The following is a 27,601-nucleotide window of genomic DNA, read 5'->3' as shown; positions in this document are numbered from 1 at the left end:
TTAAAGTCGTCACGGCATTGACTCTATTAACTTTCGGCATGTTTGCTAGGGTATGGAATTCTCTTTCAACCGCTTTCCACAATTCGTGTACATTAGTGAAATATTAACCACCTAACTAACGTTTAAGCTCATTCCACAAGTTCTCAATAAGATTAAGATCAGGTAATTGACTTGGCCATGGGACAACGGATACTTGTTTCTCTCGAAACCAATCTTTTACAAGACCTGTGGTATGTTTAGAACTGGTGTCTTGGTAAAAGTGCCATCGCAGTTGCAAGTTTTCCTCAGAAAACGGTAACATGACATCATCCAAAATATCACTATATCCGTATTTTGTTAAGATGTTATTCAAACGGAATATAGGACCTAAACCCCGTATCAGGAAAAACAGTTCCACAAAATTATATTCCCTCCTGTCCGTTTAATAGTTTTCGGTGTATAGCGGGGGTGGTAGTACCTACCTTTTGGTCGCCTTAAATTGAGAACAGAATCCGATAAAAACAAATTTACTTTTGTTTCATCCCTCCACAAGATATTTCGCAATTTTTGTGCGTCCTCTGGTTCGTTCCAATTAGCATGATTTAAGGCAAATCATTTTCTGGGCCTTATATTGCTAGCACTAATTGATGGAACTTTCCCGGCGATTCTTCCTGGGATATTTGAGTTCTGAAACTTTGCTTCTGACTGACCGCATTATCAATTTGAGCACCTATAGTCGTTGACGAAATAAAAGGATTAGATTTAGCTAGAAATAGTATGAGGCGGTCAGTGGTAGCTGATGTTTTTTTTCGGTCGGCCTCTATTGTCGCGTATTCCTCTGGGCTTGAGAGAATTTGTTATTAAATTATGAGATCTGTCTAGAACCTCCACAATACATTTGTAGACCTTGCCCTCAACTCTAAGTGAACGAATTAATTTCCTTTCCTCTGACGAGCAGTGGACTTTACGACCCACATTCAAACAGTTATGAATGAAAATCCATTGTTTGAAGCTAACCAAATGATTTTAAACAACCCACCTCAAGAGTTTATACCATAAAATAAAGAATATTATAAGGACCTTGAATTTTATTTGGAGCACACTAATTTTTTGGCCAACTTCTAGAATACACATAATCTTATTCTAACACAAATAACTGATCTGCATAGCATTAGATTACTTAAATGCAAAATGTTAAGCATCCTCATAGAGAGAATAACTGTTCTTTCTTTTAAAAAAATGTTGGTTGTACAACCGCTAATCAGCAACAAGTCAAGAGTGGATATCAAAAAATTGTTCACGATTATTTTTTTGAACAGCTGTGTACGTCTTGTAAATAACAGTCGTACTTATATAATAGATCATACAGCGTAGTTTTTTTAAATGAGCGGTCATCATATTTGTATAAGAACTCTGGCGTACCACAAGATAGCCACTTAGGATCTTTACTGTTTATTTTGTATGTTAACGACTTACCTTCTATTATAAAACACTCATCTGTTTTAATTTACGCTGATGACATAAAAATTGTAAATCTATAAATCTAATAATAAATGTAATATTAGTCTTAAGTTCTAACGTTAGTTTGTTTAACGAATTCAATAAATAAATTTTCCTTCGAAACCTTCAGACAACATACAAATATCCGGGCTCCATATATAAACACTAAACACTCTTAAAAAGTAGAGTTTATTGCACTACTCCGTATCAGTACCTTCTTTAGAGAACATTAAAAAACATTTTTAAGCTATGCTAAAAAACTCATCCTTATGTTAAGTGTTTGACCTCCTTCTCCCCCGATTAAAGGTCTGGATCCGCCCTTGGGTCAAATACCCTTTTTTCAATATATATCCTTATTTGAGCTATTTCGTCACTATCAAAGTTCATGTGGATTTCCTCTGAGTAAGGAACGATCTAAAGTTTTCATTGAAGCCCATTATTAAAAATGCATGACCATCATGACAAATTATGACAAAAGTATTTGGATGACCCATCTTAAATGAATGTTTTGAATGCCCTCAAATTTTTGACCACAATATTGTGTGACACACAATAAAGGGTTGACCATGACCACACATATATTTCATTCACGAACTTCTTTATTCATATTACAAAGCCTAGGTTTCTCCTTTTCAATTTGACAGGACCTCTGATCCTTTGCATGGTTCAACGGATGTGTTTTGATCAATTTTTTAAATGAATTCATCTCTCGAGATCATTGATCGGAAGAGAGAAGTTTTTTATTTTTTGTATCCTGGAGAATTTTTCACTCATAAAATAATGACGAAAAGAAGGAAAAAGGAATGTCATCGTCGTTTTAAATTTCTCCTTCGAATTATTAAAAAAAGGACCTCTACCATTAGCCAAAGAATGGTTTGTATTTTTTTAAGGAGAGATTGTGATGATTAAGGGATGACGATAGCAATAGATCGGCATAATGTGTGTTGAGTTGAGTTGTGCTTGTGTTTGTGTATGTGTTATGCAATAATAATGCAACCCCTTTTTCTTCGATGCAAAGAATCCTTATGATCATTGTGATTTTTGTATTTTAAGGAAAAAATTAATTTCTCTCATTTGGTCACATTGTGTGTGTGAGAAAATAAAAATAAGGAGAATTTAAAAAACTCATTGGCCTTAAAAAAAAGAGAGAGGGTTGAATTTGGATTTTAGATTTTTTAAAGTCAAAATTTATCAACATCCTGAGGTGTCTGGCCGATAGATAATTCAGTTTGTGCTTCATTGCCAAGCTTGATACATTAAAATCAAAGAATTTCTGCGATTTTTTATCTATCTATCTATCATACCTTCATATCTAATATCTCTGCAAAAGAATAATCTTAACAATTTTCTTGTTGTTTTTAGTTCTAAATTACATCCATACAAATTTTGTGTTTTTTAAATTTTGTTAAAATTAATTTTGTTACTTTGTTTGTTGGTGATTTCAAATTATCGTGTCGAGTGGAAAATACAAATTTAAAATAATAATGGCTAACCAATTGGAATTTCTAATGCAGCTCTACATGATGAATTTAATTCAACAACAACAGCAACAATTAATTCAACAACAAACTTTACAACAACAAAATAAGGATATTACAACAACTGCAGCAGCAGCAACAACAACAACATCAATTGCAAATGCTGCTGATTTTGCTTCTTTGATGTTGAAAAAACAACCATTACAACAAGAACAACATCAAAGTCCTAACAATTGTAGTAGTAGTGCAAGTAGTTGTAGTAATAGTAGTATTAGTAGTAATATCATTAACACTACTAGTGATAATGATAATTATTTTAATACACATAATAATAGTGCATTACAACAACAATTGATTTATAATAATTCTATTAATAATCCTGTTAATTTTTCAAAAAGTTTCCTTCAATCATCAACAGTGACATCTACACCTCAAGAAAAAGTGACAACAACTTCAATAAGTGACATTTATGACAATGTGATGGTGACACGAAGTGATAAAAACTCTACACAACCGGTGACATTGATGACAGCTACTGATGCGGAAGCGGATATCGAAGAAGAAGAGCCATTACTTTCAACAGGAACTTCCAGTTGTACAAGTAGTGGAGATGGGCCGGTTTTAGAAACTACTGACTCATTTTCATCTCCATTAACGGTTAGAATAATATTTTTTTTAAATCAAAAAACTTACTTACTGTGACTAAATATAAATATTTTCTATAATAAAGCCTATAACTCCGATGAAACAAGGATATGTGTTGTCATCTTCGAGATCGACAAGTGCACAAGATATTTCAGAGGATAATACAAAATCACTTAATATGTTTGCGGATAGTGAAGATTCAAGCTATTCTCAAAAAATCTTAAAGACATCATCGGATACGGGTGTGGGAGATGAAATGGCGGAATCGAATCGAGTGGCAGTTAAAATTGAAACCAATTGTGTGGTATGTTTTGTTTTAATTTGTGTTAATCTGTGATAAAATGTTTGGTGTTCTTGAACACGCCCCTTTGGATATCAAAGCTTCTAATTCTAGATTATGTGGTTCTTAAAATACAGTGTGTTGGACAGAGAATCAGCACGAAATAATACTACAGCTTATAATCTTTAGAAATACTATCTACTAGGCGTTGGCACCAATAAATAGAAATGATGTTGCAGTCTTTTTAATTAGCTTCCAAAGTTCTTGTAATTTCGTTCCATAGATTTTCTATGGGATTTAGGTCAGGGCTCTGTACGAGCCAAGGCAAGAGATTGATTTGGTGATCTTTAATCCACTGCTTCACAAGCCTCGAAGTATCATGCATAAATGTCCACGATAATGGCAAATTTTTCGTCAGTTTCAGGGTTTCAGTTTCATAAAGTTGTCTTACACTGATGCTAGCCCATTCGCTGCCCTATTTTAATAATTGGCCCTACACCGTGCCATAAAAACGCAGATCACATCATGATACACAAGTCAATGTACCTAATAGTTTTTACTGTGTAGTGTGGATTCAGCTTTACATGACGCTGGTCAAACTTGGACTCATTGCTCCAAAGAAAATTTTTCCAAAATCGTAGTGATTTTTTTCCGTATTCTCTAACGAACGTAAATGTGGCTAAAATATATTTTTGTTTTGAATGCAGGGGTTTGCGCTGTGTATATAGCAAACCAATCAAAGCCTTCTCATTTATCATCTGTCATGAAACTGTCATTTTTGCTAAGATGAGATTTTATTTAAGAGATGTCATCTAAAATGCAAAACGACACTCATGCCCTCACACCTTCAATTTAAGAAGCATTTTATGACAGTTTAATAAGAAAATAGCTTATTTTTTCTGTTTTTTTTCTGTATACTTAACTAAATCGTTAAATTTTGAGATAAACATTTAAGAAAAAAATATTTATTTAAAAAATCGTGTGTAATCTTTATGTTTCAATAATTTTTTATAGAACTTGGATTCAATCAACGCATCGAATGGAAGTGGAAGTGCGGAAAGCATTTTGCAAAGTAAGTTCAACCATTTCTTGACACCTAATTAGATTGTTTAGTTCATATTGGAAACTCTTATAATTTTTTGACATTTCTCGTATCAAATCCAAAACAAATCATTATCAAAATAATTATATTTTCCAGATGAAGAAAGTTTAAAGCACTTGAAAAAATTCCCATCATATTTGGAGTGTGAAAGTCTTACGTGCCGTCAAGAACACATTCGTGAGCACTTTCATTGCTATGACCAACCGTGTTGTGGAAAAGTTCTTACCAAAAGAGACGAAATAATTCGTCATCTTAAATGGCATAAGAAACGAAAGGAAAGTCTTGCGTATGGTTTCTTACGTTTTTCTTCGTCCGATGATTGCTCGCAATCCTTTAATCCTGGATGTATTTACAATTGGAAACAAACTCACTACCATTGTGTGGAAGAAGGTTGTCCAAAAGTCTATGTTAGCACAAGTGATGTACAGATGCATGCAAATTATCATCGAAAGAATTCAGAAATAATCCAAGAGGGGTATGTACAAAAATTACATAAAATATTCTAAGCCTTTTACTCATATTTAACGGGTTTTTTTTTTGAAATTCTAGTTTTAAGCGTTTTAGAGCGATCGAGGACTGCAAAACAGAGAGCTGTCCATTTTATGAAAAGAAAACATCGCACTACCACTGTCGAAGGGAGAATTGTCAATTCACTTTCAAGAACAAAGCTGATATGGGTAAAAAAGTTAAGAAAGAAAAAAGTTTAAATCAAAAACTTATCATGTATATTTTCTTTTTTTCTATAGAAAAACACAAGTCCTATCACTTACGCGATGAACGTCTTACCCAGGATGGTTTTAAGAAAATTCTCAAAACCGAAGCCTGCCCTTTCGAGAATTGCCGGTTCTCAAATGTTTGTAATCATATTCACTGTGTTCGTGAGAACTGCAACTATATTCTACACTCAAGCAGTCAACTTGTGAGTCACAAGCGAAAACATGACCGCCTGGATGGAGAACAAGCTTATAACAATTTCAAACGGGCCAAAAAGGACAGCAGCGAAGATGATTCGCCGAAATCTTCCACACAAACCGATGTTTCGACACCTTTGTCCTCTTTAACAGCTGAGTCAAATAACTTTCAATTTTTGGCCAGAAAACGTGGCAGGCCACCAAAGAAAATTGTAAGTGAAAAATTTAACAATTTTTGTTTGAAATTATTATTTAATGATTTACTTTTTCAAACTTTTAGCAATTATCCAATGAGGCAAAGAAGACGAAAATGGAACCATTAGAGCAAACGACAACGACTTGCATGCCACCAATTGGTCTCCCATTTCCACCATTTCTACCCCATATGAATAGTAATTCGCAGGATGGAATTTCAACACCTAATTTCCAGCTTACTCACTTAATGGCTATGTTCCAATTACAGAATCCATTATTCTATCAAAATCTTTATCCAGAAGGTCTTTTCGGTTTAGGAGGAAGTGTGGGAGCTTTGGGTTTACCATCACAAAATTCCATCTTCCCAACACCAGCTTCTACTCCAGCTCAATCTTTTGTTAAGAGTGAAAAAAAGCAAAGCGATTGAACTTGAAATTCAATATTATTCCCAATAGAGGAACTATGGTGTAGCCTGAACAAGAATGTTGGATTATAACCCATAACTCCCATATAAGAGTTCTTGAGGCCGCCGATATATGCTTTCAAAGAAGTAGACTTCTACAAAGCTAAGGTCTAGAGTAAATAAGATAGAAAAATAGGCCTTAAGTGGAAATAGTATCGGTACAAATACGTTAGAGTGCATATTTGGTATCCTACGATTTTGATTACCTCTAAAGTTTTCCTTAAATCAGTCCTAAATGCTCCCTAATGTATTTAAAAAAAAATTATAAATGATAAATGAATAAAGGTGAAATTATGTATTTAAACTTTTTTGATAAATGACAAGTTTAAATTTTTTCTGCTTGCTATTCTAAAAAATTTAGTCCTCTTTTCATTTATCAAAAGACTTTAAACACAACAAAAACACCAACTTGTTTTTTTTTTTTAATAATAAAATTTTGTCTGTGATTTTTTTGTAGTGCTCACATTAGAAAAATAAATCTATTTTTAAGTATAAAGGTGATAACTTCGTTAAAATATTAATTAATTATAATGTATGTAGTAAACGATTTAAAAATATAAGCTTATTTATTTTCGTATTTAACATTGAAAAGAACTCTTTTATTTCAAAAACTTTAAAATTATTTCCTAAAAAAAATAAAGTAAGCTTTCATTATGATTCCTTTGTGGCTTTAATTTTGTATTTAGCATCTTGATCTGCGAACCACTAACTGGATTGTCTGCTATAAATATAGTTTTCTACAAAACACTCCTCATCTGTATCTTGTGCCTTTAAAAAATATTGCTTATTTGTTTTCCAATTTGACAAGGAAACCCTTTATATAAAACATGGAAAAGAATTGTGCAGAAAACAAAAAGTCACAGCGTAATAAAGTTCAGGGGCCCTACTATATAACTCCATTCTACAATGAAATTGCTCGAATTCGAAAATTGGTACTATGTATCTATTTGACTACTTTCGAACCAACGAGAATCGAATAGTTCTAGTAATGCCCTCCATCATAAAGAGTTCACTATGGTTGCTTTCCTTGACATCGAAGGTGCCTTTAACAACGTGGACACATCTGCAATCACATCTGCACTGACATCTCTAAATGTAGAGAGTTTGCTTCGGGAGTTAATTCATTTAATGCTTACTAGCAGAATAATTAACTCAAAACTGGGCAACTCTTCTAGTAGACGATTCGTTAGTAGAGGGACACCGCAAGGTGGTGTTTTATCCCCTCTCCTCTGGAACCTAGTGGTGAATGAAATCCTAACTAGTCTGGATGCGGAGGGTTTCAGAGTGATAGCCTATGCGGACGACGTTGCTATAGCAGTTTCAGGAAAGCATCTTAATATCCTAAAAGAACTCTTACAAAATTCCTTGGACAGACTAATACTTTGGGCTGATCGGTGTGGACTGGGTGTTAACCCACACAACACCGATCTGGTCTTATTTTCGAGGAGATACAAAATTCCATTTGTCAACCCTCCCTACATTAAAGGAATCCAATTAAAATTCTCAGACGAGGCTAAATACCTGGGTCTTGTCTTAGACAAAAAACTAAATTGGAAACGCAACGTACAGGAAAGAGTCAAAAAAGCTACTGTAGCTCTCTTTTCTTGCAAAAAAGCCCTTGGTAATAAATGGGGTTTACAACCCAGAATCACGCATTGGCTATACACATCGGTAATCAGACCGATTTTAACGTACGGTGTGGCAGTATATTGTACTGCTTTAGAGAAAGGTATAAACAGGGATAAGTTAAATAAAGTCCAACGTTCAGCCTGCCTATGTATAAGTGGATCGCTTAGCACGACCCCGTCTGCGGTGCTGGATTACTTGCTCTACCTAACACATATTTAACAAACAAATAGCTGCAAGCTCTGCTATTCGCCTCAATGCTTCGTCGCAGTGGACTAACAACAACATGGCCACTCCGTAATTCTAAGGTACTTAGAATCAATTCCAAAGCACACAGACTACACCATCTCCCAACTACAATTCGACAGAAACTTCCAGATTTCTATACCTACCAGATCGATCTTTTTGGGAAGATAGGACATTCTTGGAGGATGAGTCAATCCATTTTTACACAGATGGGTCAAAACCCAAAGAAGGGGTTGGTGGAGGTGTGTACTCTGAACGACTGAAATTAAGTCTCTCATTCCACCTTCCCAATCATTGTAGCGTGTTCCAGGCGGAACTTTTGGCGATTAAAGAAGTCTTGTCTTGGCTCAGAGAAAACGTGATATGAACATCTGATATCAGTATTTTCTCTGACAGCCAGGCCGCTATCAAATCTCTGGACTCTGTCTCTACAAACTCTATAACAGTCCAAAACTGTCGATCATCTCTAATGGAGATGGCGCAACAGTTTAATATTCATCTTTGCTGGGTACCGGGCCATAGAGATATTCCAGGTAACTGTAAGGCAGATGAACTCGCCAGGAACGGTATAGTATAGCCCATCCTACCACGTTTGGCAAGTACTGGCTACTTGTAAACTGTTGCTAATGCAAGGCGCTGCGAGGAGTGCAGGCACCAGGTGGAACAACATCTCCACGTGTCAAGTCACAAAAAACATCTCGCCAACACTGGATATAAAACGTTCAAGGTGCTTGCTCTCTCTAAGCAGCTCGCATATAAGCTCGATAATAGGTGTCATAACCGGACACTGTCTAATAGGAAAGCACGCCTCGAGACTAGGCGTAATCTCAAATGACTTTTGCAGAAGCTGTATGGACGAGGAAGAGGAAGAAACGGTTCTTCATCTTCTCTGCACATGCCCTGCTCTAGCTCGAAAACGCAAGAATTACCTAGGAGAATTCTTCTTTAACGATCTAAACGATCTAAATCATATCGGTATAATCAGCCTTTCACGTTTCGTAAAGGACTCAAGCTGGTTCCATTGAGCTTAGGAGGAAGCGTCAAGTTTCATGTGGTATCACAATGGGCCATTAAACTGGCCTAAGTGTGTCCGTTGGACAGCCACTATAACCTAACCTAACCTTGTAGTGCCAATTATATTCTTATGAACTTTCGAATAACCGAAGAACTACGTAACTTGAAAGTAGAATTCAAAACAAGGCAAAATCGAAAACAATCACTCTACATCAAATGTGTTTGCGAGCGAAATTTTTTTTGACAAAGTTTCATCTACCAACCCAATTACACCGGGAATTCGTGATTGCTCATTCATTTCAAAATTCAACATCAGAAGAGGTAAAATATTTCTTGCATCGCCTAAGGAAACCCAAACACCTTGCTGCATTTTTGGCGACATCGCGTATGTGATCATTCTACAGGAGGTGGTTGGTGACACACAGACCGAGAATATCGAGGTGTTCAGTCTCATTGATGCAAGTGCCATCCATGGATAATGGCAATGGGGGTATATCTCGCATTAACGATACAAGACAGCATTGGGTTTTCGAAGCATTAAATTCCACGCGGTTTTTTAATCCCTATTGAACAATGCTGTTTATATTGGAATTTTATGAGCTTATCATATTTTGTCGTTGCAGTTCCACATCCGAAGAAGAGGGATGTGAGTCTGAAAACGAATATGAAAAGCTAAGAGTACTATCGTCAACGAAACAATGTATTGGATTAGATGTTGCAGACAGAAGATCATTAATAAAAATGAGAAAGAGTGTTGGAGATAAAACAGAGCCCTGGGGCACACCAGCAGTTTTTAGACTTGAATCCATCCAATACTACTTGTATAGAATGATTCGAAAGGTAATTACTAATCCAATGAAGCAGGGATTCATGAAAACCGAAAGCACGCATTTTCGATAAGAGAGCTTGATGCTAAACCCTATCAAATGCTTTTGAAATATCAAGTGCAATAATCTTACTTTCTCCAAAACGATGTAAAGATTTGCTCCACTGTTCGGTGAGATGAACCATGAGATCACCAGTGGACCTATTGCTACGAAAGCCGTATTACCGGTCATTAAGAAGCTTTCGATCTTCAAGATATTTCTTGAGCTGACAATTAATCAGCGTGACCTTAAAAAGAAGGGACGTAAGTGCAATCGGTCGGTAGTTAGAGGGAGGCCTTTTTTGGGAATAGGCTGAACAAATGCCGTTTTCCATCCGCTCGGAACGAGACCTGAGGAGTAGGATAGATGAAAAAGCTTACGCAGTGATTTTTTCAGCGTTGAAGAACACCTCTTCAGAACAATAGCGGGGATACCATCCGGACCAGTGGATTTAGGTGTGTTTAGATCTCTTAGGACTCTTGCCACAGTACGAGTGCGAAAAAAGATTGGTCTAATAGAATCACTAACTCGCTCAAGTACAGGCGGAGTCATAACACTCACTGGCAGCGTAGAATTGGCGGCAAACTGCCTAGTAAAGAGATTATCTTTCTCTAAAGAGCCAACAAAAGGAGTGTCATTGACAACGAGCGTAGGAACCGAAGAAGAGGAAGAATTCCTCATGTTTTTTAACAAATTACCAAATTTTTACTGCCTTTGGGACATTGCAGTATTTTTTGCCGTAAATTTTGGTCATGTAAAAATTTGGTCCGTCGAATATGGGCGTTGCAGGCCTTCCTGGCTTTGAGAACTAGAGCCTAGTGACTGACAACTCTCAACCACTCCTGTGTGCGAGTACTGTTATCAGGGATGGAAGAGACCTACAATTTTTAATCCGAACGGCAAATTTAAGAAAGCACTTTTCATGACAAGAATTACTATTGGAGAATTTGTCAATTCCTCGCAAGGGGCAGTACCCGTACAAAATCTTTAGGTTGCATGGGCAGGGATCGAACCCAAGACCTCTCGCATGACAGTCCTACGCACTAACCATCATGCCACGGGTACAACAGCTTGATAGTTAAGGAGATTTTTCTTGACTTACCTCCAATAAAGTTGCCTTAATTGGAAGGCAAACCTGCCCATTATCTAGGCATATTTCTAAGTTTCAATTTAAAATCTGATTTGAACATATCAATAAATATATGTTATATTATTTTTTTTTATTTTAAACTTCAAGTGTTTTTTTTTGCTTTTTTGGCACTATTTTATATATTTAGGTACTAATAAACATGTTTCAATAAAAATTAAATATATACACATACATACTCGTATGTAGTTATCTACATATCATACATTTTTGGTTAGATATATACAGAATATTTACAAAGTGAAATCCAAGCACCTTGGTACTTTTGCCATAATGTTTATTACATCCTCATAATCGATGCCTATTTCTTTGTAGATGGCCATTCATGAGTAAATACTTCAACAGTTCTTTTCATGTCTTCTTCATGAAGTTTGCAACATTTTTCTTGTAAAATATTTTGAATTTTGGAAATTAATTCACGATGGTCGAGAAACCGACATTTTAACTGAACCAACAAATGGTCCAAAAAAGGAACAAAGACAGACCGACGAAAATATTCTTCCGGACCGCCCGCATAATTGTCTCGTTTTGTCTGTTTGGCAATAATTTGTGGGACTACCAATTGTAAGCCCATTTTATCAGCCATTTCCTTAGCTTCTGTAAATATGCTACCAAATCTTGTTTCGGAATTATGTCGCATTTCGACAATTTCTTCGTAAAGATGGTTGGCATATTCTACGCAGCTGCTGAGATCGCAATCTTTTTTTTGGAGAAACTCACTAAGATTCTTAAAAAGGCTTAAAATTGGCTTTGTTACTGTTAAGGAAACAATAAATTGAGCATTTTGTATTGCTGTTAGTAAAGTGTGAGGTTTGACTCCATCACTTTTCAAATTTTGTTCATCCAGGATCTCTAACGAACAGCAGATATGCTCATAAACGTCATAAAATAAACTAAGGGAGTCTAAATGCTCTACCCAACGCGTTTCGCAAAATTTTAAAAGCCGTGTTTGTTTTGCTTTTGGACAGGAAGCGTGTATTTGGTCTTTTAAAATTGTAGGTAGCTGCTTTGTTTTAAATTCTGAACAAATTAACAACCTCTTTGATGGTTCCTATACAAAATAATAATGTAACACAGATTTTGTCAAATTGCAATCTGATTTATTTGAATTTAATTGATGATTATGATGATGATGACACACACACTACGGCGTATGAGTACTTTCAGTTTTTTTTACAAAAAATAAAAACCTAACAAAAAACAATAAAAACTATACTAAATACTAATTTACTTTCGACTCAAATATGTAGCTTTTCAAAAATTAAAAATATTGTCTTCAAACTTTTTGTATTTCACAGAAAATATTGTTTTGGATATTCAGTAGTTTTTTTTATAAAAATCCAACAGTCCGTTTTTTCATAAAAAATAAAATCTACAAGAAATAGTACGCAAATTTGGTAAAAATTGATGTTCGGTTCTTGATATCTCTCAAATCAATTTCATTCATCCAACTTGTAAAAATTTTAAAAATGCTACTTAAATTGGTAAAAATTTGTTTTCGACTAAAAATCTATTAAACAAAACTAATCAATTTACTTACCTATCTTTCAAATTGATGTCGCTTTGTTTTTTTTGTTATCACTGTATAAGTGTATACCAGTATAATATCTTACAAACAAATATAGCTTTTGCTCAGTACTTGTTCTACTTTAAATACAAACTCAATATTGTGTGTCTTAAATATAGTCAGAGTGTACGTACAGTGCCGGTAACAAAAATAGTACCACTAATACATTTTTCGTCATAAGAAACATGGCGTAATTTTTAAGGACGGACGAAAGCAAAATTGTTTTGCTTGGAGGAAAATGATCACGCGGAGAACAACTCAAATTTCATTCTCAAAATGGTAGGTCATGGAGGATAAAGCATAATGGTTTTGGCTTGCTTTTCCTACTATGGCTTTGAACCAATGTTGGATCAACATGTTTATATTGACATTTTCAAAAACATTATGCTATCCTATGAAGATCAAGAAATTCCGCTTATGTCGGTCTTCCAAGAGTTTAAAAACCCAAAAATATGAGCAAGAAGGCTATTTGTTTGGTTTCAACTCCATACAATAAATGTGAAAAAGTGGCCAGTCCAGTCGCCTAATCTCAATCCAATTGAGAATGTGGTGGGCTGACTTATACAAAGCAGTTCCAGAAATGAAACCAACTAGCAACGAAGCACTGTGGGACGTAATAAAGGTCTCCTGGAAAAATATTTCGCTAGACAACATTCCAGGATATGGATCGATGACCAGGTGATGTGAGTTGGTAATAGCCAACAAAAACTTTGTCACGAAGTATTAATTTTATTTCAACACACTATATTTAGAATACAATTTTGTTGATTGTTTTTTCATGTTTTTCAAAGTAATAATTTTTTGTTAAGAAATGTAGTAGTGGTGCTATTTTTAGAGTAGGTTTTGAAAATAAAGTTTTCGAATAAATTATATGTATGATTAAAATTTAATTTTTTTAGAAGTCAGTTGCTTATTTTTCCATAGATATTGATTTAACTTTATTCTTAAAAGACAAGAGAATATGTTTTTGGTGCTATTGTTTTTACAGCAGCTGTATACTGCAATATAATAACTTACATTTCGGTTTTCACTGTTCTGTGACACCTCTAGTTTATGCCTTTTTGTGGGGGGACTTTTTTCGTCAGCATTCGTAACTGTTGCACTTGTAGCATTTGTGTTCACTGTCGGTTTAAAAAACTTCAGAATATTATTTTTACTCATTTTACTCTAAGTTTTCAAAAACTAAATATAAATCAGATTCAAATATCAAAAAATACTAAAAAATGACTTGCTTTCACGATTCACAAAACAGTTTGACTTTGACTTCAAAGCTAAAACTTAATTTTCATATGCATTATGCATGTATAATTTTTTTTTTCTATTTTCACAGTTCTCTTTTTTTTGTTTTCGCATTTTCAAATTTCCCGTAGATTGCTTGATTGAATTTTGAAATTGTAGCAAATTTATTCAAATTTTTCGTTTAACATAGTTTGAGAAATTAATTTTGTATCATTTCTGTTATACAATAATGGATATTTGTTTACTGCACATATTCTGATATTTCGGAGGGGGTTTTAACCCCCAAACCCCCCCCCCCTGGTTCGCCCCTGGATTTGAAGTTGACTACTTTGGTAATTTAAAAATCAAAATAATATTCCTCTATTACCTGTGAAGGATGTAGAGCTTGTAATAATAGTAAAACGTTTAACACTGAAGTACGATGGAAACAATTTGGAAAAGTGAAATGTATTTGCTTTGAAAATATATATACAAAAATATATATACAAAGATATTTGTAAGATCCGACAGTCCGGGCACTATGTAGACCAGGTCTCATAAATGTAAGTACATATATTACCCTCCTTTATAAGTCATCATCATCGTTTATTAAAATATTTTCCCATTTTGATAAACGATGATGATTTCATCTGATTTTACGCTCAGATTTGCTTAAATATGTTAATTGATTTAAAAAAAAAACCTTTAAATGTAACAAAATAAAAACTATCCAAATGAAATTTCGAAAGTTCTTTATTTCTCTGTTTTGAAATTAAAATCTTAGCGGTGATACAAATTTCTCTTTCTATCCTAAACATTCATTTAAAAAAAATTAAATATGTTCTGTGATGCAATATATATATATTATGAGAAATATTTGGGATGAAGCACTATAAATGAGACATTCTTTTCTAATCATATTCAAAATCTTTGAATGCAAAAGCATTTTTGATTATTAATTCCTTGAGTTTTCATCAAAAAATATATTTTTTTTGTTGCTATTTTGTATGCTTTTCAGTATAGAATTGAAAACAACAACAACAAAAAATGCCAAAACCAACAACATTAAAGTTGTATATTTACTCAGAATTTATTTATATACACATTAGTTATGTATGTAATAAGGTTGTTAAGGATAAAGATGCCTCAAATATATATATGTATAAAAAATCGAAGGCTAAAGTGCTAAAAATGTATACGTATATACTAAAAAATAAATAAAATTAAACAAACAAATTTGTTCTTAAATTTAAATAAAATAAAACATCTATAAAGCTTGACATGCAATAGCATAAAACAAAAAATACAGTTTATAACTGTTAAATAAAATCATAAAAATATAATAAAATAAAAATAATTGTACTATGCTAAAACATAGATAAAACAATATAACGATCTTTGTGGGATATAATACTCGATGTTTTTTTTTGTGTGTTTTTTATCAATGATTTTGATGTTAAAATAAATAGAGCATAAATTATTAAAAACAAAATAAACAAATAAAAAACAACGTTTACAAAAGATATAAAAATGAATAAACGTAAAAGAAAACATGATTATTTTGCAACAAATTACGGGACTTAAATTGAACACAAATACTTTTAAGCTACAATAAAATGTAAGCATAATACTCTTACTAACTAAAATTACTACAATTATAAATTTAGAACTGGAAATAATTATAACGTTAAAGAGGCTTAAATGCAAAAGTTGTTTTACTATGTTGTGTAACTTTTAGTTCATGTTTATGCAACCATCCTCTGACGATGGATCTGATTTTATTGTTAAGATCTCATTATCAAATGCGGCTCTGAACGCAAAGAGTCAGTAAGATATTGAGTTTTCATGGTTTTTTGGAAATATCGTTTTTCGTTCGGTGAGTTTACGTTGTAGACGATCGGTCTTACGCCTACATTTCTCCACAGTTCGGCAATATGTCTGGAATGATAAAGCAAAATAAGTTGATGTGTATGTTTAGATAATGTATGGCAGTTGTATTGTAAATGGTGGTTAAGTTTTAAGGGCCGATGTTAATTTTTAATTAAACACAAATTATTATGAAAATTATTGTAATTTCTTTTTATTATTATAATATTGGTATGGTTCAATTAAGTATGGAACAAAATATCGCCCAAATGATCCTAAATTTATCGTAAAAATCACAAAGTGCTAGATACACATTTTGATTTGATAGCCCATTTTTATAATAAGCCTGAATAACGCTAAGGCATTGCTCGATTGTGTATCTTTTCAAGTTGAAAGAGAACTATCAAATGATAAGCAGAAAAAAACTTGATGTTTAGTCACATCGGCCCTTAAATTTTAAACACCCTTCACTTTCAAGGAAAAAAGACGAAATTATTTAAGAGCTTTAAATTAAACTAAAATTAATCATGGAAAAAACAAAAATACTTGTTAGGTAATACATTCACAAAAACATAGGATTGTTAAGAATGTTTCATTTTTTGTATTTAAAAAATTAAACATTAAATTAAATTAACCACCTTTATGCCAATTTCATTTATTTGATTACCTACAATTTATAAGAGATTTACAACAATATCAAGGCTAAAGAGAGAAGGAGAACAACACCAAGGATATGTTCTTCAAACTCTTGAACAAAGCATACGAGCAACGTCCTAGCTACGATATTAAAATGTTCCTGGTAGATTTTAATGCCAAGCTAGGAAGGGAAGACATCTTTGGTCGAATAAATGAAAAAATTCTCATTCGATTTAGATCTTTAGATAAGAAACGTTTTGGTGGAATAACCGGGAAAAACAGCCTTCACGAGAACACTTCCGACAACAATTTCAAGTACGCCTTTTCCACACCTCAACGTCTACAAAGGAACTTGGAGTTCTCCAGATTAATCTACCGTCAACCATAACATATTTAACATATTGCGATCGACGCCGGACACGCTTCCAGCATCATGAATGTCCGAAATTGCCGATGAGCTAACATCGACTCGGACCACTACCTCGTTGTTGCCCAGGTAGCACTTCGGGTTTCCAGACCCGAGACAAAACAGGAAGGTGCTGGGAGAAGATACAACGTCGAACAGCTACAATCGCAAGAGATCGCCAAATCCTTTTCCGACCGAGTTACAAGTAACCTCTCTCGAATTTCTCTGCCGCCAACACAATGTATCGAAAACCAGTGGCAACATTGCCAAGATGCAATCAGAGAAGCGGCCTCTGATGTGCTGGGTTTCAAACAGCCACCAACAAGGAACCCCTGGTTTGATGAGGAAAGTCGGCAGGCAAATGTAGCCAAACAACAGGCACGCAAAGCGGCGCTGCATAAAAGGACGTGAGCTGCTCATGAGCTCTATGAGCAGAAGAGGCGAAAGGAACACCGACTTCTCAGAAGGAAAAAGAGAGGGCATGGGAAGCGTGCGGTCGAAGATGTTTAGAGGTTTAAAAGCAGGAATAAAGTTCGAAAGTTTTATGGACAGGTGAAACGAAATTCACAGGTACATAAACCTAGAACCGAAGGCTGCAAGGACCAAAGTGGAAACATCATAGTGGAACCGCAGTCAATGCTGAGGATATGGAAGGACTACTTCTGCAGACTGTATAACGGCGACGACGAACCGAATTCCGCTGTCAAGCAGGATGATCCGTTCAACATAGATGACGAAAGCCAACAATCCCGTCCTCCCGACTTAGACGTAGTAAAGATTGCCATATCTAAGTTGAAGTCTAATAAAAACGCTGGAGCGGATGGCTTGAATGCTCTTTAAAGCAGCTGTTGATAAGTTGGTTAGGAGCATGCACAAACTTATCTGTAAGATATGGTCGGAAGAAAGCATGTCCGATGAATGGAACCTCAGTATTGTTTGCCCGATCCTGAAAAAAGGAGACCCTCTAAACTGCACCAACTATAGAGGAATCAGTCTCTTCTCTGCCGTAATATGTGAACGTCTAAAGCCCATCGTCAACAACCTAATAGGTCCCTATCAGTGTGGTTTTAGACCAGGAAAGTCCACAATCGATCAAATATTCACATTACGGCAGATCCTGGAAAAAAAACCCAAGAACACCAAATCGACACCCACCATCTCTTCATCGATTTCAAGGCCGCATATGACAGCATCTACAGGGACGAGTTGTATAGAGCCATGTCTAGTTTTGGCATCCCTGCCAAACTCGTCCGTTTGTGCAGGATGACCATGGTGAATTCACACTGCTCCATAAAGGTTGGAAACAACTTAACAGAACCTTTCGATGTCAAAAAAGGTTTTAGACAAGGTGATGCGCTGTCATGTGATTTTTTTAACATCGTGCTTGAAAGAATAGTGCAGAGCTCACACGTCAACACTAGAGGCACTATCATTCAAAAGTCTGTCCAATTAGTAGCACATTCTGATGACATTGACATAATCGGGAGAACTCAGCGTGATGTCAATGGGGTATTGAAGCAGAGGCGGCGAAAATGGGTTTAAGGGTTAATGAGGGCAAAACAAAGTATATGCTGTCGTCAAGAAAGGACATACAACACCGACGTCTTGGTCAAAACGTCACCATCGACAGACGTAACTTTGAGGTAGTCAAGGACTTCGTCTACCTAGGCTCTGCTGTAAACTCAGAAAACAACACCAGCGCTGAGATCAAACGCAGAATAACTATTGCTAACAGCTGTTTCTTTGGGCTAAGAAAGCAATTGAGTGGTAAAGTCCTCTCTCGAGTGACCAAAGTGTCGCTATACGGTGTAGAAGCATGGACTATGACGAAAGCGGATGAAAGCACCTAGGGTCGTTTAGAGAGAAAAGTTCTTTGTGTGGTCTACGATCCCGTATGCATCGAAGGGGAGTGGAGGAGAAGATGGAACGACGAGCTGTACAGCGACGTAGACTTAGCCAGAAGGGTAAAAGTCCAACGACTAAGATGGCATTGTCACGTAGAGTGACCTCACCCAACTTCGAGCGCGAAACTGGAGACAGCTAGCTAGGGACTGAGCTAGATGGCGAAGTTTGTTGAGTGAGGCTCTAGTTCACACAGGACTGTAGCGCCACCTTAAGTAAGTAAGGAGAAGATAGGATATTTGCCTTTTATCCATACTATTATGGAATTCAATTAACAATCTTCATTTGAAAGCTCGAACAGGGTTCACACAGGGTTGCCTATTGATAATTTTCAATCGGCATAATTCTCTCAAAAAGTGGGTAGGGTTCAACAATTTATTTAGATTTTATGAACAGAAGTGTCTGGATTAAAATTAAATTAAATCTACATTTTTCAACACCAGCAAGAGGTAAAATAGTAGGTGCGTTTTTTAAAGAGTTCCCTAGGAGGCCTAATCTTTTTTAACGTAAAAACGATTTTTATTAAAATCATCGATTTTTCTGTTATCATATTTTTACTTTCTTTTTTGTTGGTGTATTATGGCAGTTCTATTAAGAGCTTCCACCTTATTTTTAGAAGGTTGTAAAATTTGTTCAACGATTGCCATATTACTTTGTACTATTTGGTACTGAAAAGTCGAAATTGCAATTGTATAATGAACAAAACAAAAAATGGTCATGTAATATTTCTATAGCTGCATTTGTACCCTTTTTTAAGGAAATAAATTACAATTTAAGCAGAACAACACGTCACGAGAACACACTTTTCCCTAAACTTAAAATATATGATCCCAAAGCATAAGAAAAGCTTCAATTCTGAAAGCTCCATAGCAAAAACCAAATAAACAGTTTTATAACTTCCATTAACGAATACATATCGTAACTCTTAATAGATGTGATTGTAATTATAACCAATGACCATAAGGCCTGAAGTGAATATTCTAATTAAACAGAGTATAGTTCCCTACGGAGCGCCATAAAATTTACTATTTTTTTTAAAAGAAACAAAAATTCAAATAATCAAACCAAACTAAACTAAACTAGTTATTAATAAGTTTAATGTATATTGTACTTACAAATTAAATTCGTCTTTGCTGATGAAAACCAAGCTGATACCGATGACAGGTGCGATGATATTTCGGAAAATGGCACCGTAAATCGATGTAATGAGAGTGGACGCTTTCAAAACAACCAATGAAAGAGTTTTTTCAGTCCAAAGTCCACAAATCAATTCCGGATGCAATTTTCGTAGCTGAAAAAAAGATACAAAAAAATTGTTAAAACTTATTAATACAAAAATATAATAAATATTAATTTTTTTTTAATCCCTAGAAGTAACTCTGGTAATATCATATTTTTTCTCAGTTGAATAAACTTTGGATTTCAACTGTATTTAGGTACACGGAAGAGCAATGGCTAGGATAGGATCGAGCGAGAGGTAAATCTAGGATAGGAAGTAGGTTAGGGATTGAGATTTGGAAGGAATGCCCGTTACGGCATCTGCTGCATTTTTGCTGTGCACGGTGTAGCTAGTCGGATGTTGGGGGGTCTTGCTACCGTAACTGGACCTCACCTCTTTACAAAAAAACATAAATAATACCGGAAACATTCATCTTCTCCGTTTCCGGCTGCTAGAAGCAGGTCTTTAACTCCTCTGGACCATAGGGCGGCCACCAGTTCCTTCCATCTCTGTCTATTCCTACCACGATACCTCATCTGGGACCACGTATCCAAGTTTTGGGACCGAGCTTCCTTCATGACAAATGATCTCCATGTTTCTCTTGGCCTTACATCCCGCCTTCAACCTTGAGGATTCCGGATACATTCGATGATTTGAAATTAATTTTCTCGGTGGTTGATGATGACGTGACGGCCTGGCCTTAACCCACCCTTCCTGGAATCCACTCGGCCTGGTTTTCGGATTTACCTAAAGTTTCCTGTAAATTTTGGATCTGAGATTTATTTTCTGTCTTCAATTCTATTGACTTTCAGGCTTCGCCGGGGTTACTTCGAAGAACGCGTGTCCCCGGATTGCTCGCGTTCTGCTTGAAGTTGTCTGGCTTCGGACTTTGCAATTCCAGGAACCCACGCCTTAGCAGTATCGTATCCTGGATTTGAATCGGAACGAGAACCCTGGTAATGCACCGCTTCTACATATTCTTCCTAAGACAGATTAGCTTACAGCTCGTTGGCGAACCGAACCTGTGTCTTCTGGAACCTTTTTTCCTCTCTATCCTCTTTGAAGAATACATATTATACTTCATTTAAGGCTATTAGTAATTGATTGATAGTTTCAATTGCTTGAGGATATACAAGATACGTAACTCGTTCACTTAAATTTAGTAAAACAGCACTAGTCAAACGTGGTACCATTTCTGGCGACTTTATCTGTCTTACAATTTCCTGGAATGTCTCTATGGCCGGGTACCTAGCAAAGGTGAATATTAAACTGTTGCCCTATCTCCATTAGAGTTAGATCGACATTTATGGACTGTTAGTTTGAAGAAATAGAGTCCAGGGATTTGATAGCGCCCTGAGTTCTTACTTAATTAAGGTGGCGCTACAGTCCGGGCGGCCCTCGGCCTCAACCAGCATGCGTCTCCAGCCAGCTCGGTCATAAGCTAGCTGTTTCCAGTTTCGCACACCATGTTGGTTGAGGTCTTCACCCACCTGCGTGCGCCACCTGAGTCGCGTTCTTCCTCTACTAGGCCGTCCCTCTCGATTGAATTCGAAGACCTTCCGGGCTGGAGCGTTGATGTCCATTCGCTCTACATGACCTAGCCATCTAAGCCGTTGGACTTCTGTTAACTAGGTCCGTGCCGCTGTACAGACCGTACAGTTCGTCGTTATATCTTCTCCTCCATTTTCTTCTTCATTTCTTAGACAGTTTAGCATCGCTTGATTAGTTGAAATAATTTTCGTACGCTGGAGACAGAAGAACCGTCAGCGGGATCGCTTAGTGCCTTCTTTTAACTTCTTAGGGATTTTTTGTAAGAACCCCAGTTAGCTCGTTCGTGTGGCTTTGGCTCGGTTAAAGAGTTGCCTACGTTCGTTCTTTTTCCCTTTATGAGTTCTAAAAATCTATTCATAGCTAACGTAAGTTCATTGACTGAGCAGTAAACTATTTATAATCTTTAAATAATAAGTTAACCTCATCTTATTTTGTTTAAAAATGGCTGTTACTCGGGAATGTCCGGTAAAGAATTGATAATCTAGAAACAGCTTAGATGATAACCCATTCTTTACAGGACACCAAACATTGTGTTGCCTTTATTTATACTGAAACTGATCAATAAGCATTTTATCAAAGAATACAATTAACGTGCTTTACCTGGTAAATAGCGATTGGTGAACGACTTATAAGTATTGTGCGCCTTGTGAATTGTTCGTTTGTTTTTATCACACTCTTGAGCTTCTCTAGCATTTTAGCGCTTGTGTCTGATATGAAGAGAAATATTGTCAAATTGCTCTTTTCCAACATTTCCATCAATTTTGTTAATGTTACAGCAGTTTCAGGTTCAAATTGGGGGCTTAAAGTTTAGGAAATGTTTAATAATTACAATACATATGTGATTTTTTTAAACTTACCCCAAGGGATGTAGCTCCGAAAAATTGATTTCCTGCAACGCATCTAAGGTATGTTTGTGAACACTGCCACTTAGTCCAGCCTTTTCCAATGTAGTCTTATGCAGCAAAACAATTTCGCCACAAGAAGTAAGCGCGGCATCGAGAAGGACATTTCTAAATCCCGATGACGAACACTTGAGTGCGTGCGTGAAAAATCAATGACAAAAATAATTGAAAGAAAGCATTTTACTTTAATGCTAATCAACCATTTTACCTTTTTAAGTGCTGCCATTGAATTCTCAGGCGCATCATAAGCACCCCCACGGTTAGCAATTGGCCAATATGATAAATCATCCACTGAATCACCACCCAGCAAACTTATTAGAATCTTCTCGTTGGGACTCTTTAATTTGATAAATTTTGAAGCAATACAAACTGTGAGCAGAATTAGTGTGAACCATGGTATTCCAGCAGAAGCCAATGTACAGATCAGCCAAAAGAGATTAAATAAAAATGTGACCAAGTTGGCCGAATACCAAAGAAGATTATAAAGCATTTTGATGAGTTCTATGAATGCTCTTAGCACATTCATTCAGTACGCCGGACGGTGTCTTATTATTTCTTAGTTCACAATGTTTCTTTTAAAAATAGAAACAAATATATTGTAAGTTTCTCTTCCTGTTAGCAATGCATTTTATTTTGCACTTGAACACGAAACTATTAACAATAAAATATAAGAATTTTATTTGGGATCTATAAAAGAAAATTGCCGGCTTGCCACAGTCGCTCCGTCGTTGTCGTGAAGGGATGAATTTTAATTGAACTGCAACTGGGTGTGTGGATTTGGATTTGGGCTCAAGGTGGGAGTTTTTCTTTTCAATTGGAACAATAAAAATTAATTTTATTGCTTTGCCTAAGAAATGGCCAAAATGTTTGCCCAGAGCCCTACTGAACGAGAAATTGGGGATGAAAACAGCGATAAGGGAAGAACGTCAAAATATTTTGACATTTTATCTCACACTCTTTTTTACAGATTTCTTTACAACACAAGGAACGCGTCAGAGCTAAGCGTACCGGTGTGCTAAGGCTATAACACATCGAAGATGACATTTTTAACAGTGAATCAGAGGTTTGATGTTAAGACAAATGTATTTTCCAATGATGTTTATTTCATTTCAAAGAAGGAGGCTAATCACTAGCAATGAAATACAAAATTTGCCAAATAGACGACATGGCTGCGTTTGCAGCATCATATCTTTTGTATGAAATTTCCCATGATCAATTTACAGATAAGCATCGGTATGTCACAAATAATATCTTAACCCTCCTTTACATCACGGCAAAACTCGGTACACTCTTGTCATGGGGACCATTTGTCCCCAGAATGTTTTCGATACATTTTTTGTCATATTGTTGTGGCCACCGATTTAGCAAACAAATAGCTGCAAGCTCTGCTATTCGCCTCAAAGCTTCGTTGCAGTGGACTAACAACAACATAGGCCACTCTGTAATTCTAAGGTACTTAGAATCAATTCCAAAACGCACAGACTACACCATCCCCCAACTACAATTCGACAGAAACTTCCAGATTTCTATACCTACCAGATCTTTTTGGGAGGATAGGACTATCTTGGAGGATGAGTCAATCCATTTTTACACAGATGGGTCAAAAACAAAAGAAGGGGTTGGGGAAGGTGTGTACTCTAAACGACTGAAATTAAGTCTCTCATTCCGCCTTCCCAATCATTGTAGCGTGTTCCAGGTGGAACTTTTGGCGATAAAAGAAGTCTTGTCTTGGCTCAAAGAAAACGTGATATCAACATCTGATATCCGTATTTTCTCTGACAGCCAGGCCGCTAATCAAATCTCTGGACTCTGTCTCTACAAACTCTATAACAGTCCCTAACTGTCGAACATCTCTAATGGAAATAGCGCAACAGTTTAATATTCACCTTTGCTGGGTGCCGGGCCATAGAGACATTCCAGGTAACTGTAAGGCAGATGAACTCGCCAAGAACGGTACAGTACAGCCCATCCTACCACGTTTGGCAAGTACTGGCATACCAATCGCTACTTGTAAACAGCTGCTTATGCAAGACGCTGTGAGGAGGGCAGGCACCAGGTGGAACAACATCACCACGTGTCAAGTCACAAAAAACATCTGGCCAACACTGGATTTAAAACGTTCAAGGTGCTTGCTCTCTCTAAGCAGCTCGCATATAAGCTCGATAATAGTTGTCATAACCGGACACTGTCTAATAGGAAAGCAAGCCACGAGACTAGGCGTATTCTCAAATGACTTTTGCAGACAAGGGAGAGGAAGAAACGGTTCTTCATCTTCTCTGCACATGCCCTGCTCTAGCTCGAAAACGCAAGAATTACCTAGAAGAATTCTTCTTTAACGATCTAAACGATCTAAATCATATCAGTATAATCAGCCTCTCACGTTTCGTAAGGGACTCAAGCTGGTTTCATTGAGCTTAGGAGGAAGCCTCAAGATTCACAATGGGCCATTAAACTGGCCTAAGTGTGTCCGTTTCCATCTTGGACAGCCACTATAACCTAACCTAACCTAACCTGTGGCCTAAGGTAGGGATTATTCCTCCAAGGAGAAATAGGAAATATTAGAAAATAATGTAAGGAATATTTACAAGGCTGAGCAGGAGACGGAGTAAGACCCCAGACTATGGTTCTGTTCAGAATATGAAGAAAAAAGTACTTACCTTCGGTATTTTCATTCCAATTCATCACACAATTTCAATGCTTTTGTTACTGTTAAATTTAACGTGTTTTTAACTTCATCTCTAGATTCTAAGACAAAATTATTTTCAGCATAAGTTAGTTTGGTTTTTGTTTCTACAAGGTTGAAGTTTTTCTAAGAGTGGCCTAACATAGGCATTACATAAGACGGTAAAGATTGCCGAAACTTGCTGTATTCCATTTTGGATTTCAATAACAGTCGAAATGTATCTGTTTATTTTCACTACGCTTGATCTATTTAACATAAAAGAAACAATTACCTGAAGTTGTTGTTTGTTGATTCATCAGTCTATAAGTTTATTGATCACCCCAATAGTAGTTACTCTTTCAAACGATTTCTCCAATTCCATTGACAAAAGAACAGGGTGGTGAAGTTTGGCAAACTCTGCATGCACTGCATGGTCTAGCGTGTGATGCAAAGTGTGAGTGCCTCTTCCTGATTTAATAGGCCTTTTACACCAAACCCAAAACCCGGTTTTCGTGAAATTATCGGTCTTGGTCGAAGACATACATCGAGAACTCAAGTTTTCTCATACATTTTTGGTAAGCCACAAGTTTTCGTAAACCGCAAGTTTTATATAAAACCTCTCGAAAACTAGTAGTAATTCAAAGTTGAACTAAACAAACAAACTTTTGTAAACATTCAGGGTTTAAATTGATGTAAACAAAACAGCTGATGGCTGCTGTCAAAAAAATATTTCAATTTATACAATATCCTTCCAAAAAGAGAATTATTTAGTTTTGTTTTTTATTTATAGAATATGGAAAATTTTCCGTAGTCGAGAATAAAAGCCCTCGTGACTACTTGCAGCACTAGCGGTTTTTTTATGATCCCCCAGAGTTTTAAACATTCTTTGTTAAGCGAAGAACCGGAATTTTATATGACTACTGGCATGACGACCCCAAGGGCGATCAAGACTTGCTGTTAGTTCGTAATGACGTTTCCAAGGGATGCGTCTTCCAACTCGTCGCCACAAATATGTTCGACGCTTTTGCTTACTACCTGGAGAAAGACTATCCGGTAACTCCTTTCAATCACAAGTATTTGATTAAACGGTGGAGGCTAAGTCGCAACGGGCTAGAAAAATTTGCGCCAAAACATTCCACAATGTGGGAATCATTGTTAGAGTGAATAAAACCACAATAGTGGGTTCTAGCAACTTTATGAACAGCCTGACAACATCAAGAAGCACCTCAGTGCATTGGACCAGTCGAGTACTCAAAAGAAGAAATCAAAGAGATAGTCATGGAGAAATTGCAGCCCATCATAACAACTTCAGTGATCGCTCTGGATGAGTGTGATTTTGGTACGAATCTGGAACTAGGAATGGACCTTTTCTGCTCCAACCATAAGGACATACACGAAATCGTTCAGAATCTTCTCAACCCCGCCTATAAGTTGCTCGGATGGCCACAATATATGGTGATTCTGAAGGCACATTTGGCCAACAGAAGCAAAAGTCATAAGCTCAGTATTTTTGATTGACTTTGTTGTGAAAGAAGAAGAAAATATTTTAAATAAAATTAATTTTTATTGTAACAGTTTTATTTGTTGTTGATTCTATGATATATTTCCTGGACAATTAGCTTCTCTTTAGTAAATTGTTCGGACCGATGGAAGTGAACAAAGACGATAGCTGCAGCCAAGCAAGCTTGTAGTTCTAGTTGGTTCATTCCACCCGTCCCCAGAACTTCAGTTGAAACTCTCCTTCGAGAAGAGCTTGTGTTACGGCCTTGCATGCGCTGATATGCTGCTCTATCACAGCACAGGAAAGGATTATCGAGTTAAGGCTGTCGATGGCAAAGAAAAATCCTTAGGAGAATGTTTGGACTTCAAGCATTTTCAAAAAATTGAATCTTGAGTGAATACATACCATATAGAACATCTTCACTGTGTTAAAGGAAGTACTAGGATATTTTCATTTTATGCGCATCCGAGATGGTGGGTTGTGATATACTGTGAGTTTTTTGTATGCTCGTATCGAAACGTTTGTTAAACCACTCAAATGCGGGATCCCATTCGTTCTTTTGGAGCTCGTATAGATTTTTGTCTTCCTGAAAATCAACTTGATAAGTACCTACATAAGGCTTAAGTTTGTTCATTTCAGAGTATATCGAAAGTTCTGCGGCTCGTTCTGAAATGTTGTTTGAAATACTCATCATCGTTTACTAACATTTCCCAAATAGT

At 36.1% G+C, this 27,601-nt stretch overlaps 2 protein-coding genes across 3 annotated transcripts; one reads left to right on the top strand and one right to left on the bottom strand.

Annotated features, from left to right (window-relative positions):
* The first annotated feature begins 2,741 nt into the window (after positions 1 to 2,741).
* LOC129940495 (transcription factor castor) lies at positions 2,742 to 7,041 on the top strand. The gene is made up of 7 exons (XM_056048848.1): positions 2,742 to 3,614; positions 3,688 to 3,906; positions 4,897 to 4,954; positions 5,081 to 5,459; positions 5,534 to 5,661; positions 5,731 to 6,107; positions 6,176 to 7,041. Exons 1-7 carry the CDS (start codon positions 2,964 to 2,966, stop codon positions 6,515 to 6,517), a joined length of 2,154 nt encoding a protein of 717 aa, XP_055904823.1. The 5' UTR covers positions 2,742 to 2,963; the 3' UTR covers positions 6,518 to 7,041.
* A 7,931-nt stretch (positions 7,042 to 14,972) lies between these two features.
* Positions 14,973 to 23,620, bottom strand: LOC129941276 (glycerophosphodiester phosphodiesterase 1). 2 transcript variants are annotated; one of them, XM_056049868.1, is made up of 6 exons: positions 23,432 to 23,620; positions 22,928 to 23,370; positions 22,675 to 22,847; positions 22,418 to 22,616; positions 20,163 to 20,338; positions 14,973 to 16,175 (listed from the first exon to the last, which is right to left on the bottom strand). In XM_056049868.1, the coding sequence occupies exons 2-6, from the start codon at positions 23,243 to 23,245 to the stop codon at positions 16,022 to 16,024; spliced, it is 1,020 nt and encodes a 339-aa protein (XP_055905843.1). In that variant the 5' UTR covers positions 23,246 to 23,370; positions 23,432 to 23,620; the 3' UTR covers positions 14,973 to 16,021. The 2 variants fall into 2 exon arrangements, with proteins under 2 accessions (XP_055905843.1, XP_055905842.1); XM_056049867.1 differs by having other exon boundaries at positions 22,928 to 23,620.
* Between the last annotated feature and the right edge of the window lie 3,981 nt (positions 23,621 to 27,601).

This window comes from Eupeodes corollae, chromosome 1 (genome assembly GCF_945859685.1).
Source record: "Eupeodes corollae chromosome 1, idEupCoro1.1, whole genome shotgun sequence".
NCBI classification, from domain to species: domain Eukaryota; kingdom Metazoa; phylum Arthropoda; class Insecta; order Diptera; family Syrphidae; genus Eupeodes; species Eupeodes corollae.
Note: the sequence above shows the minus strand (reverse complement) of the source record. Positions and strands in the feature narration are given on the sequence as shown.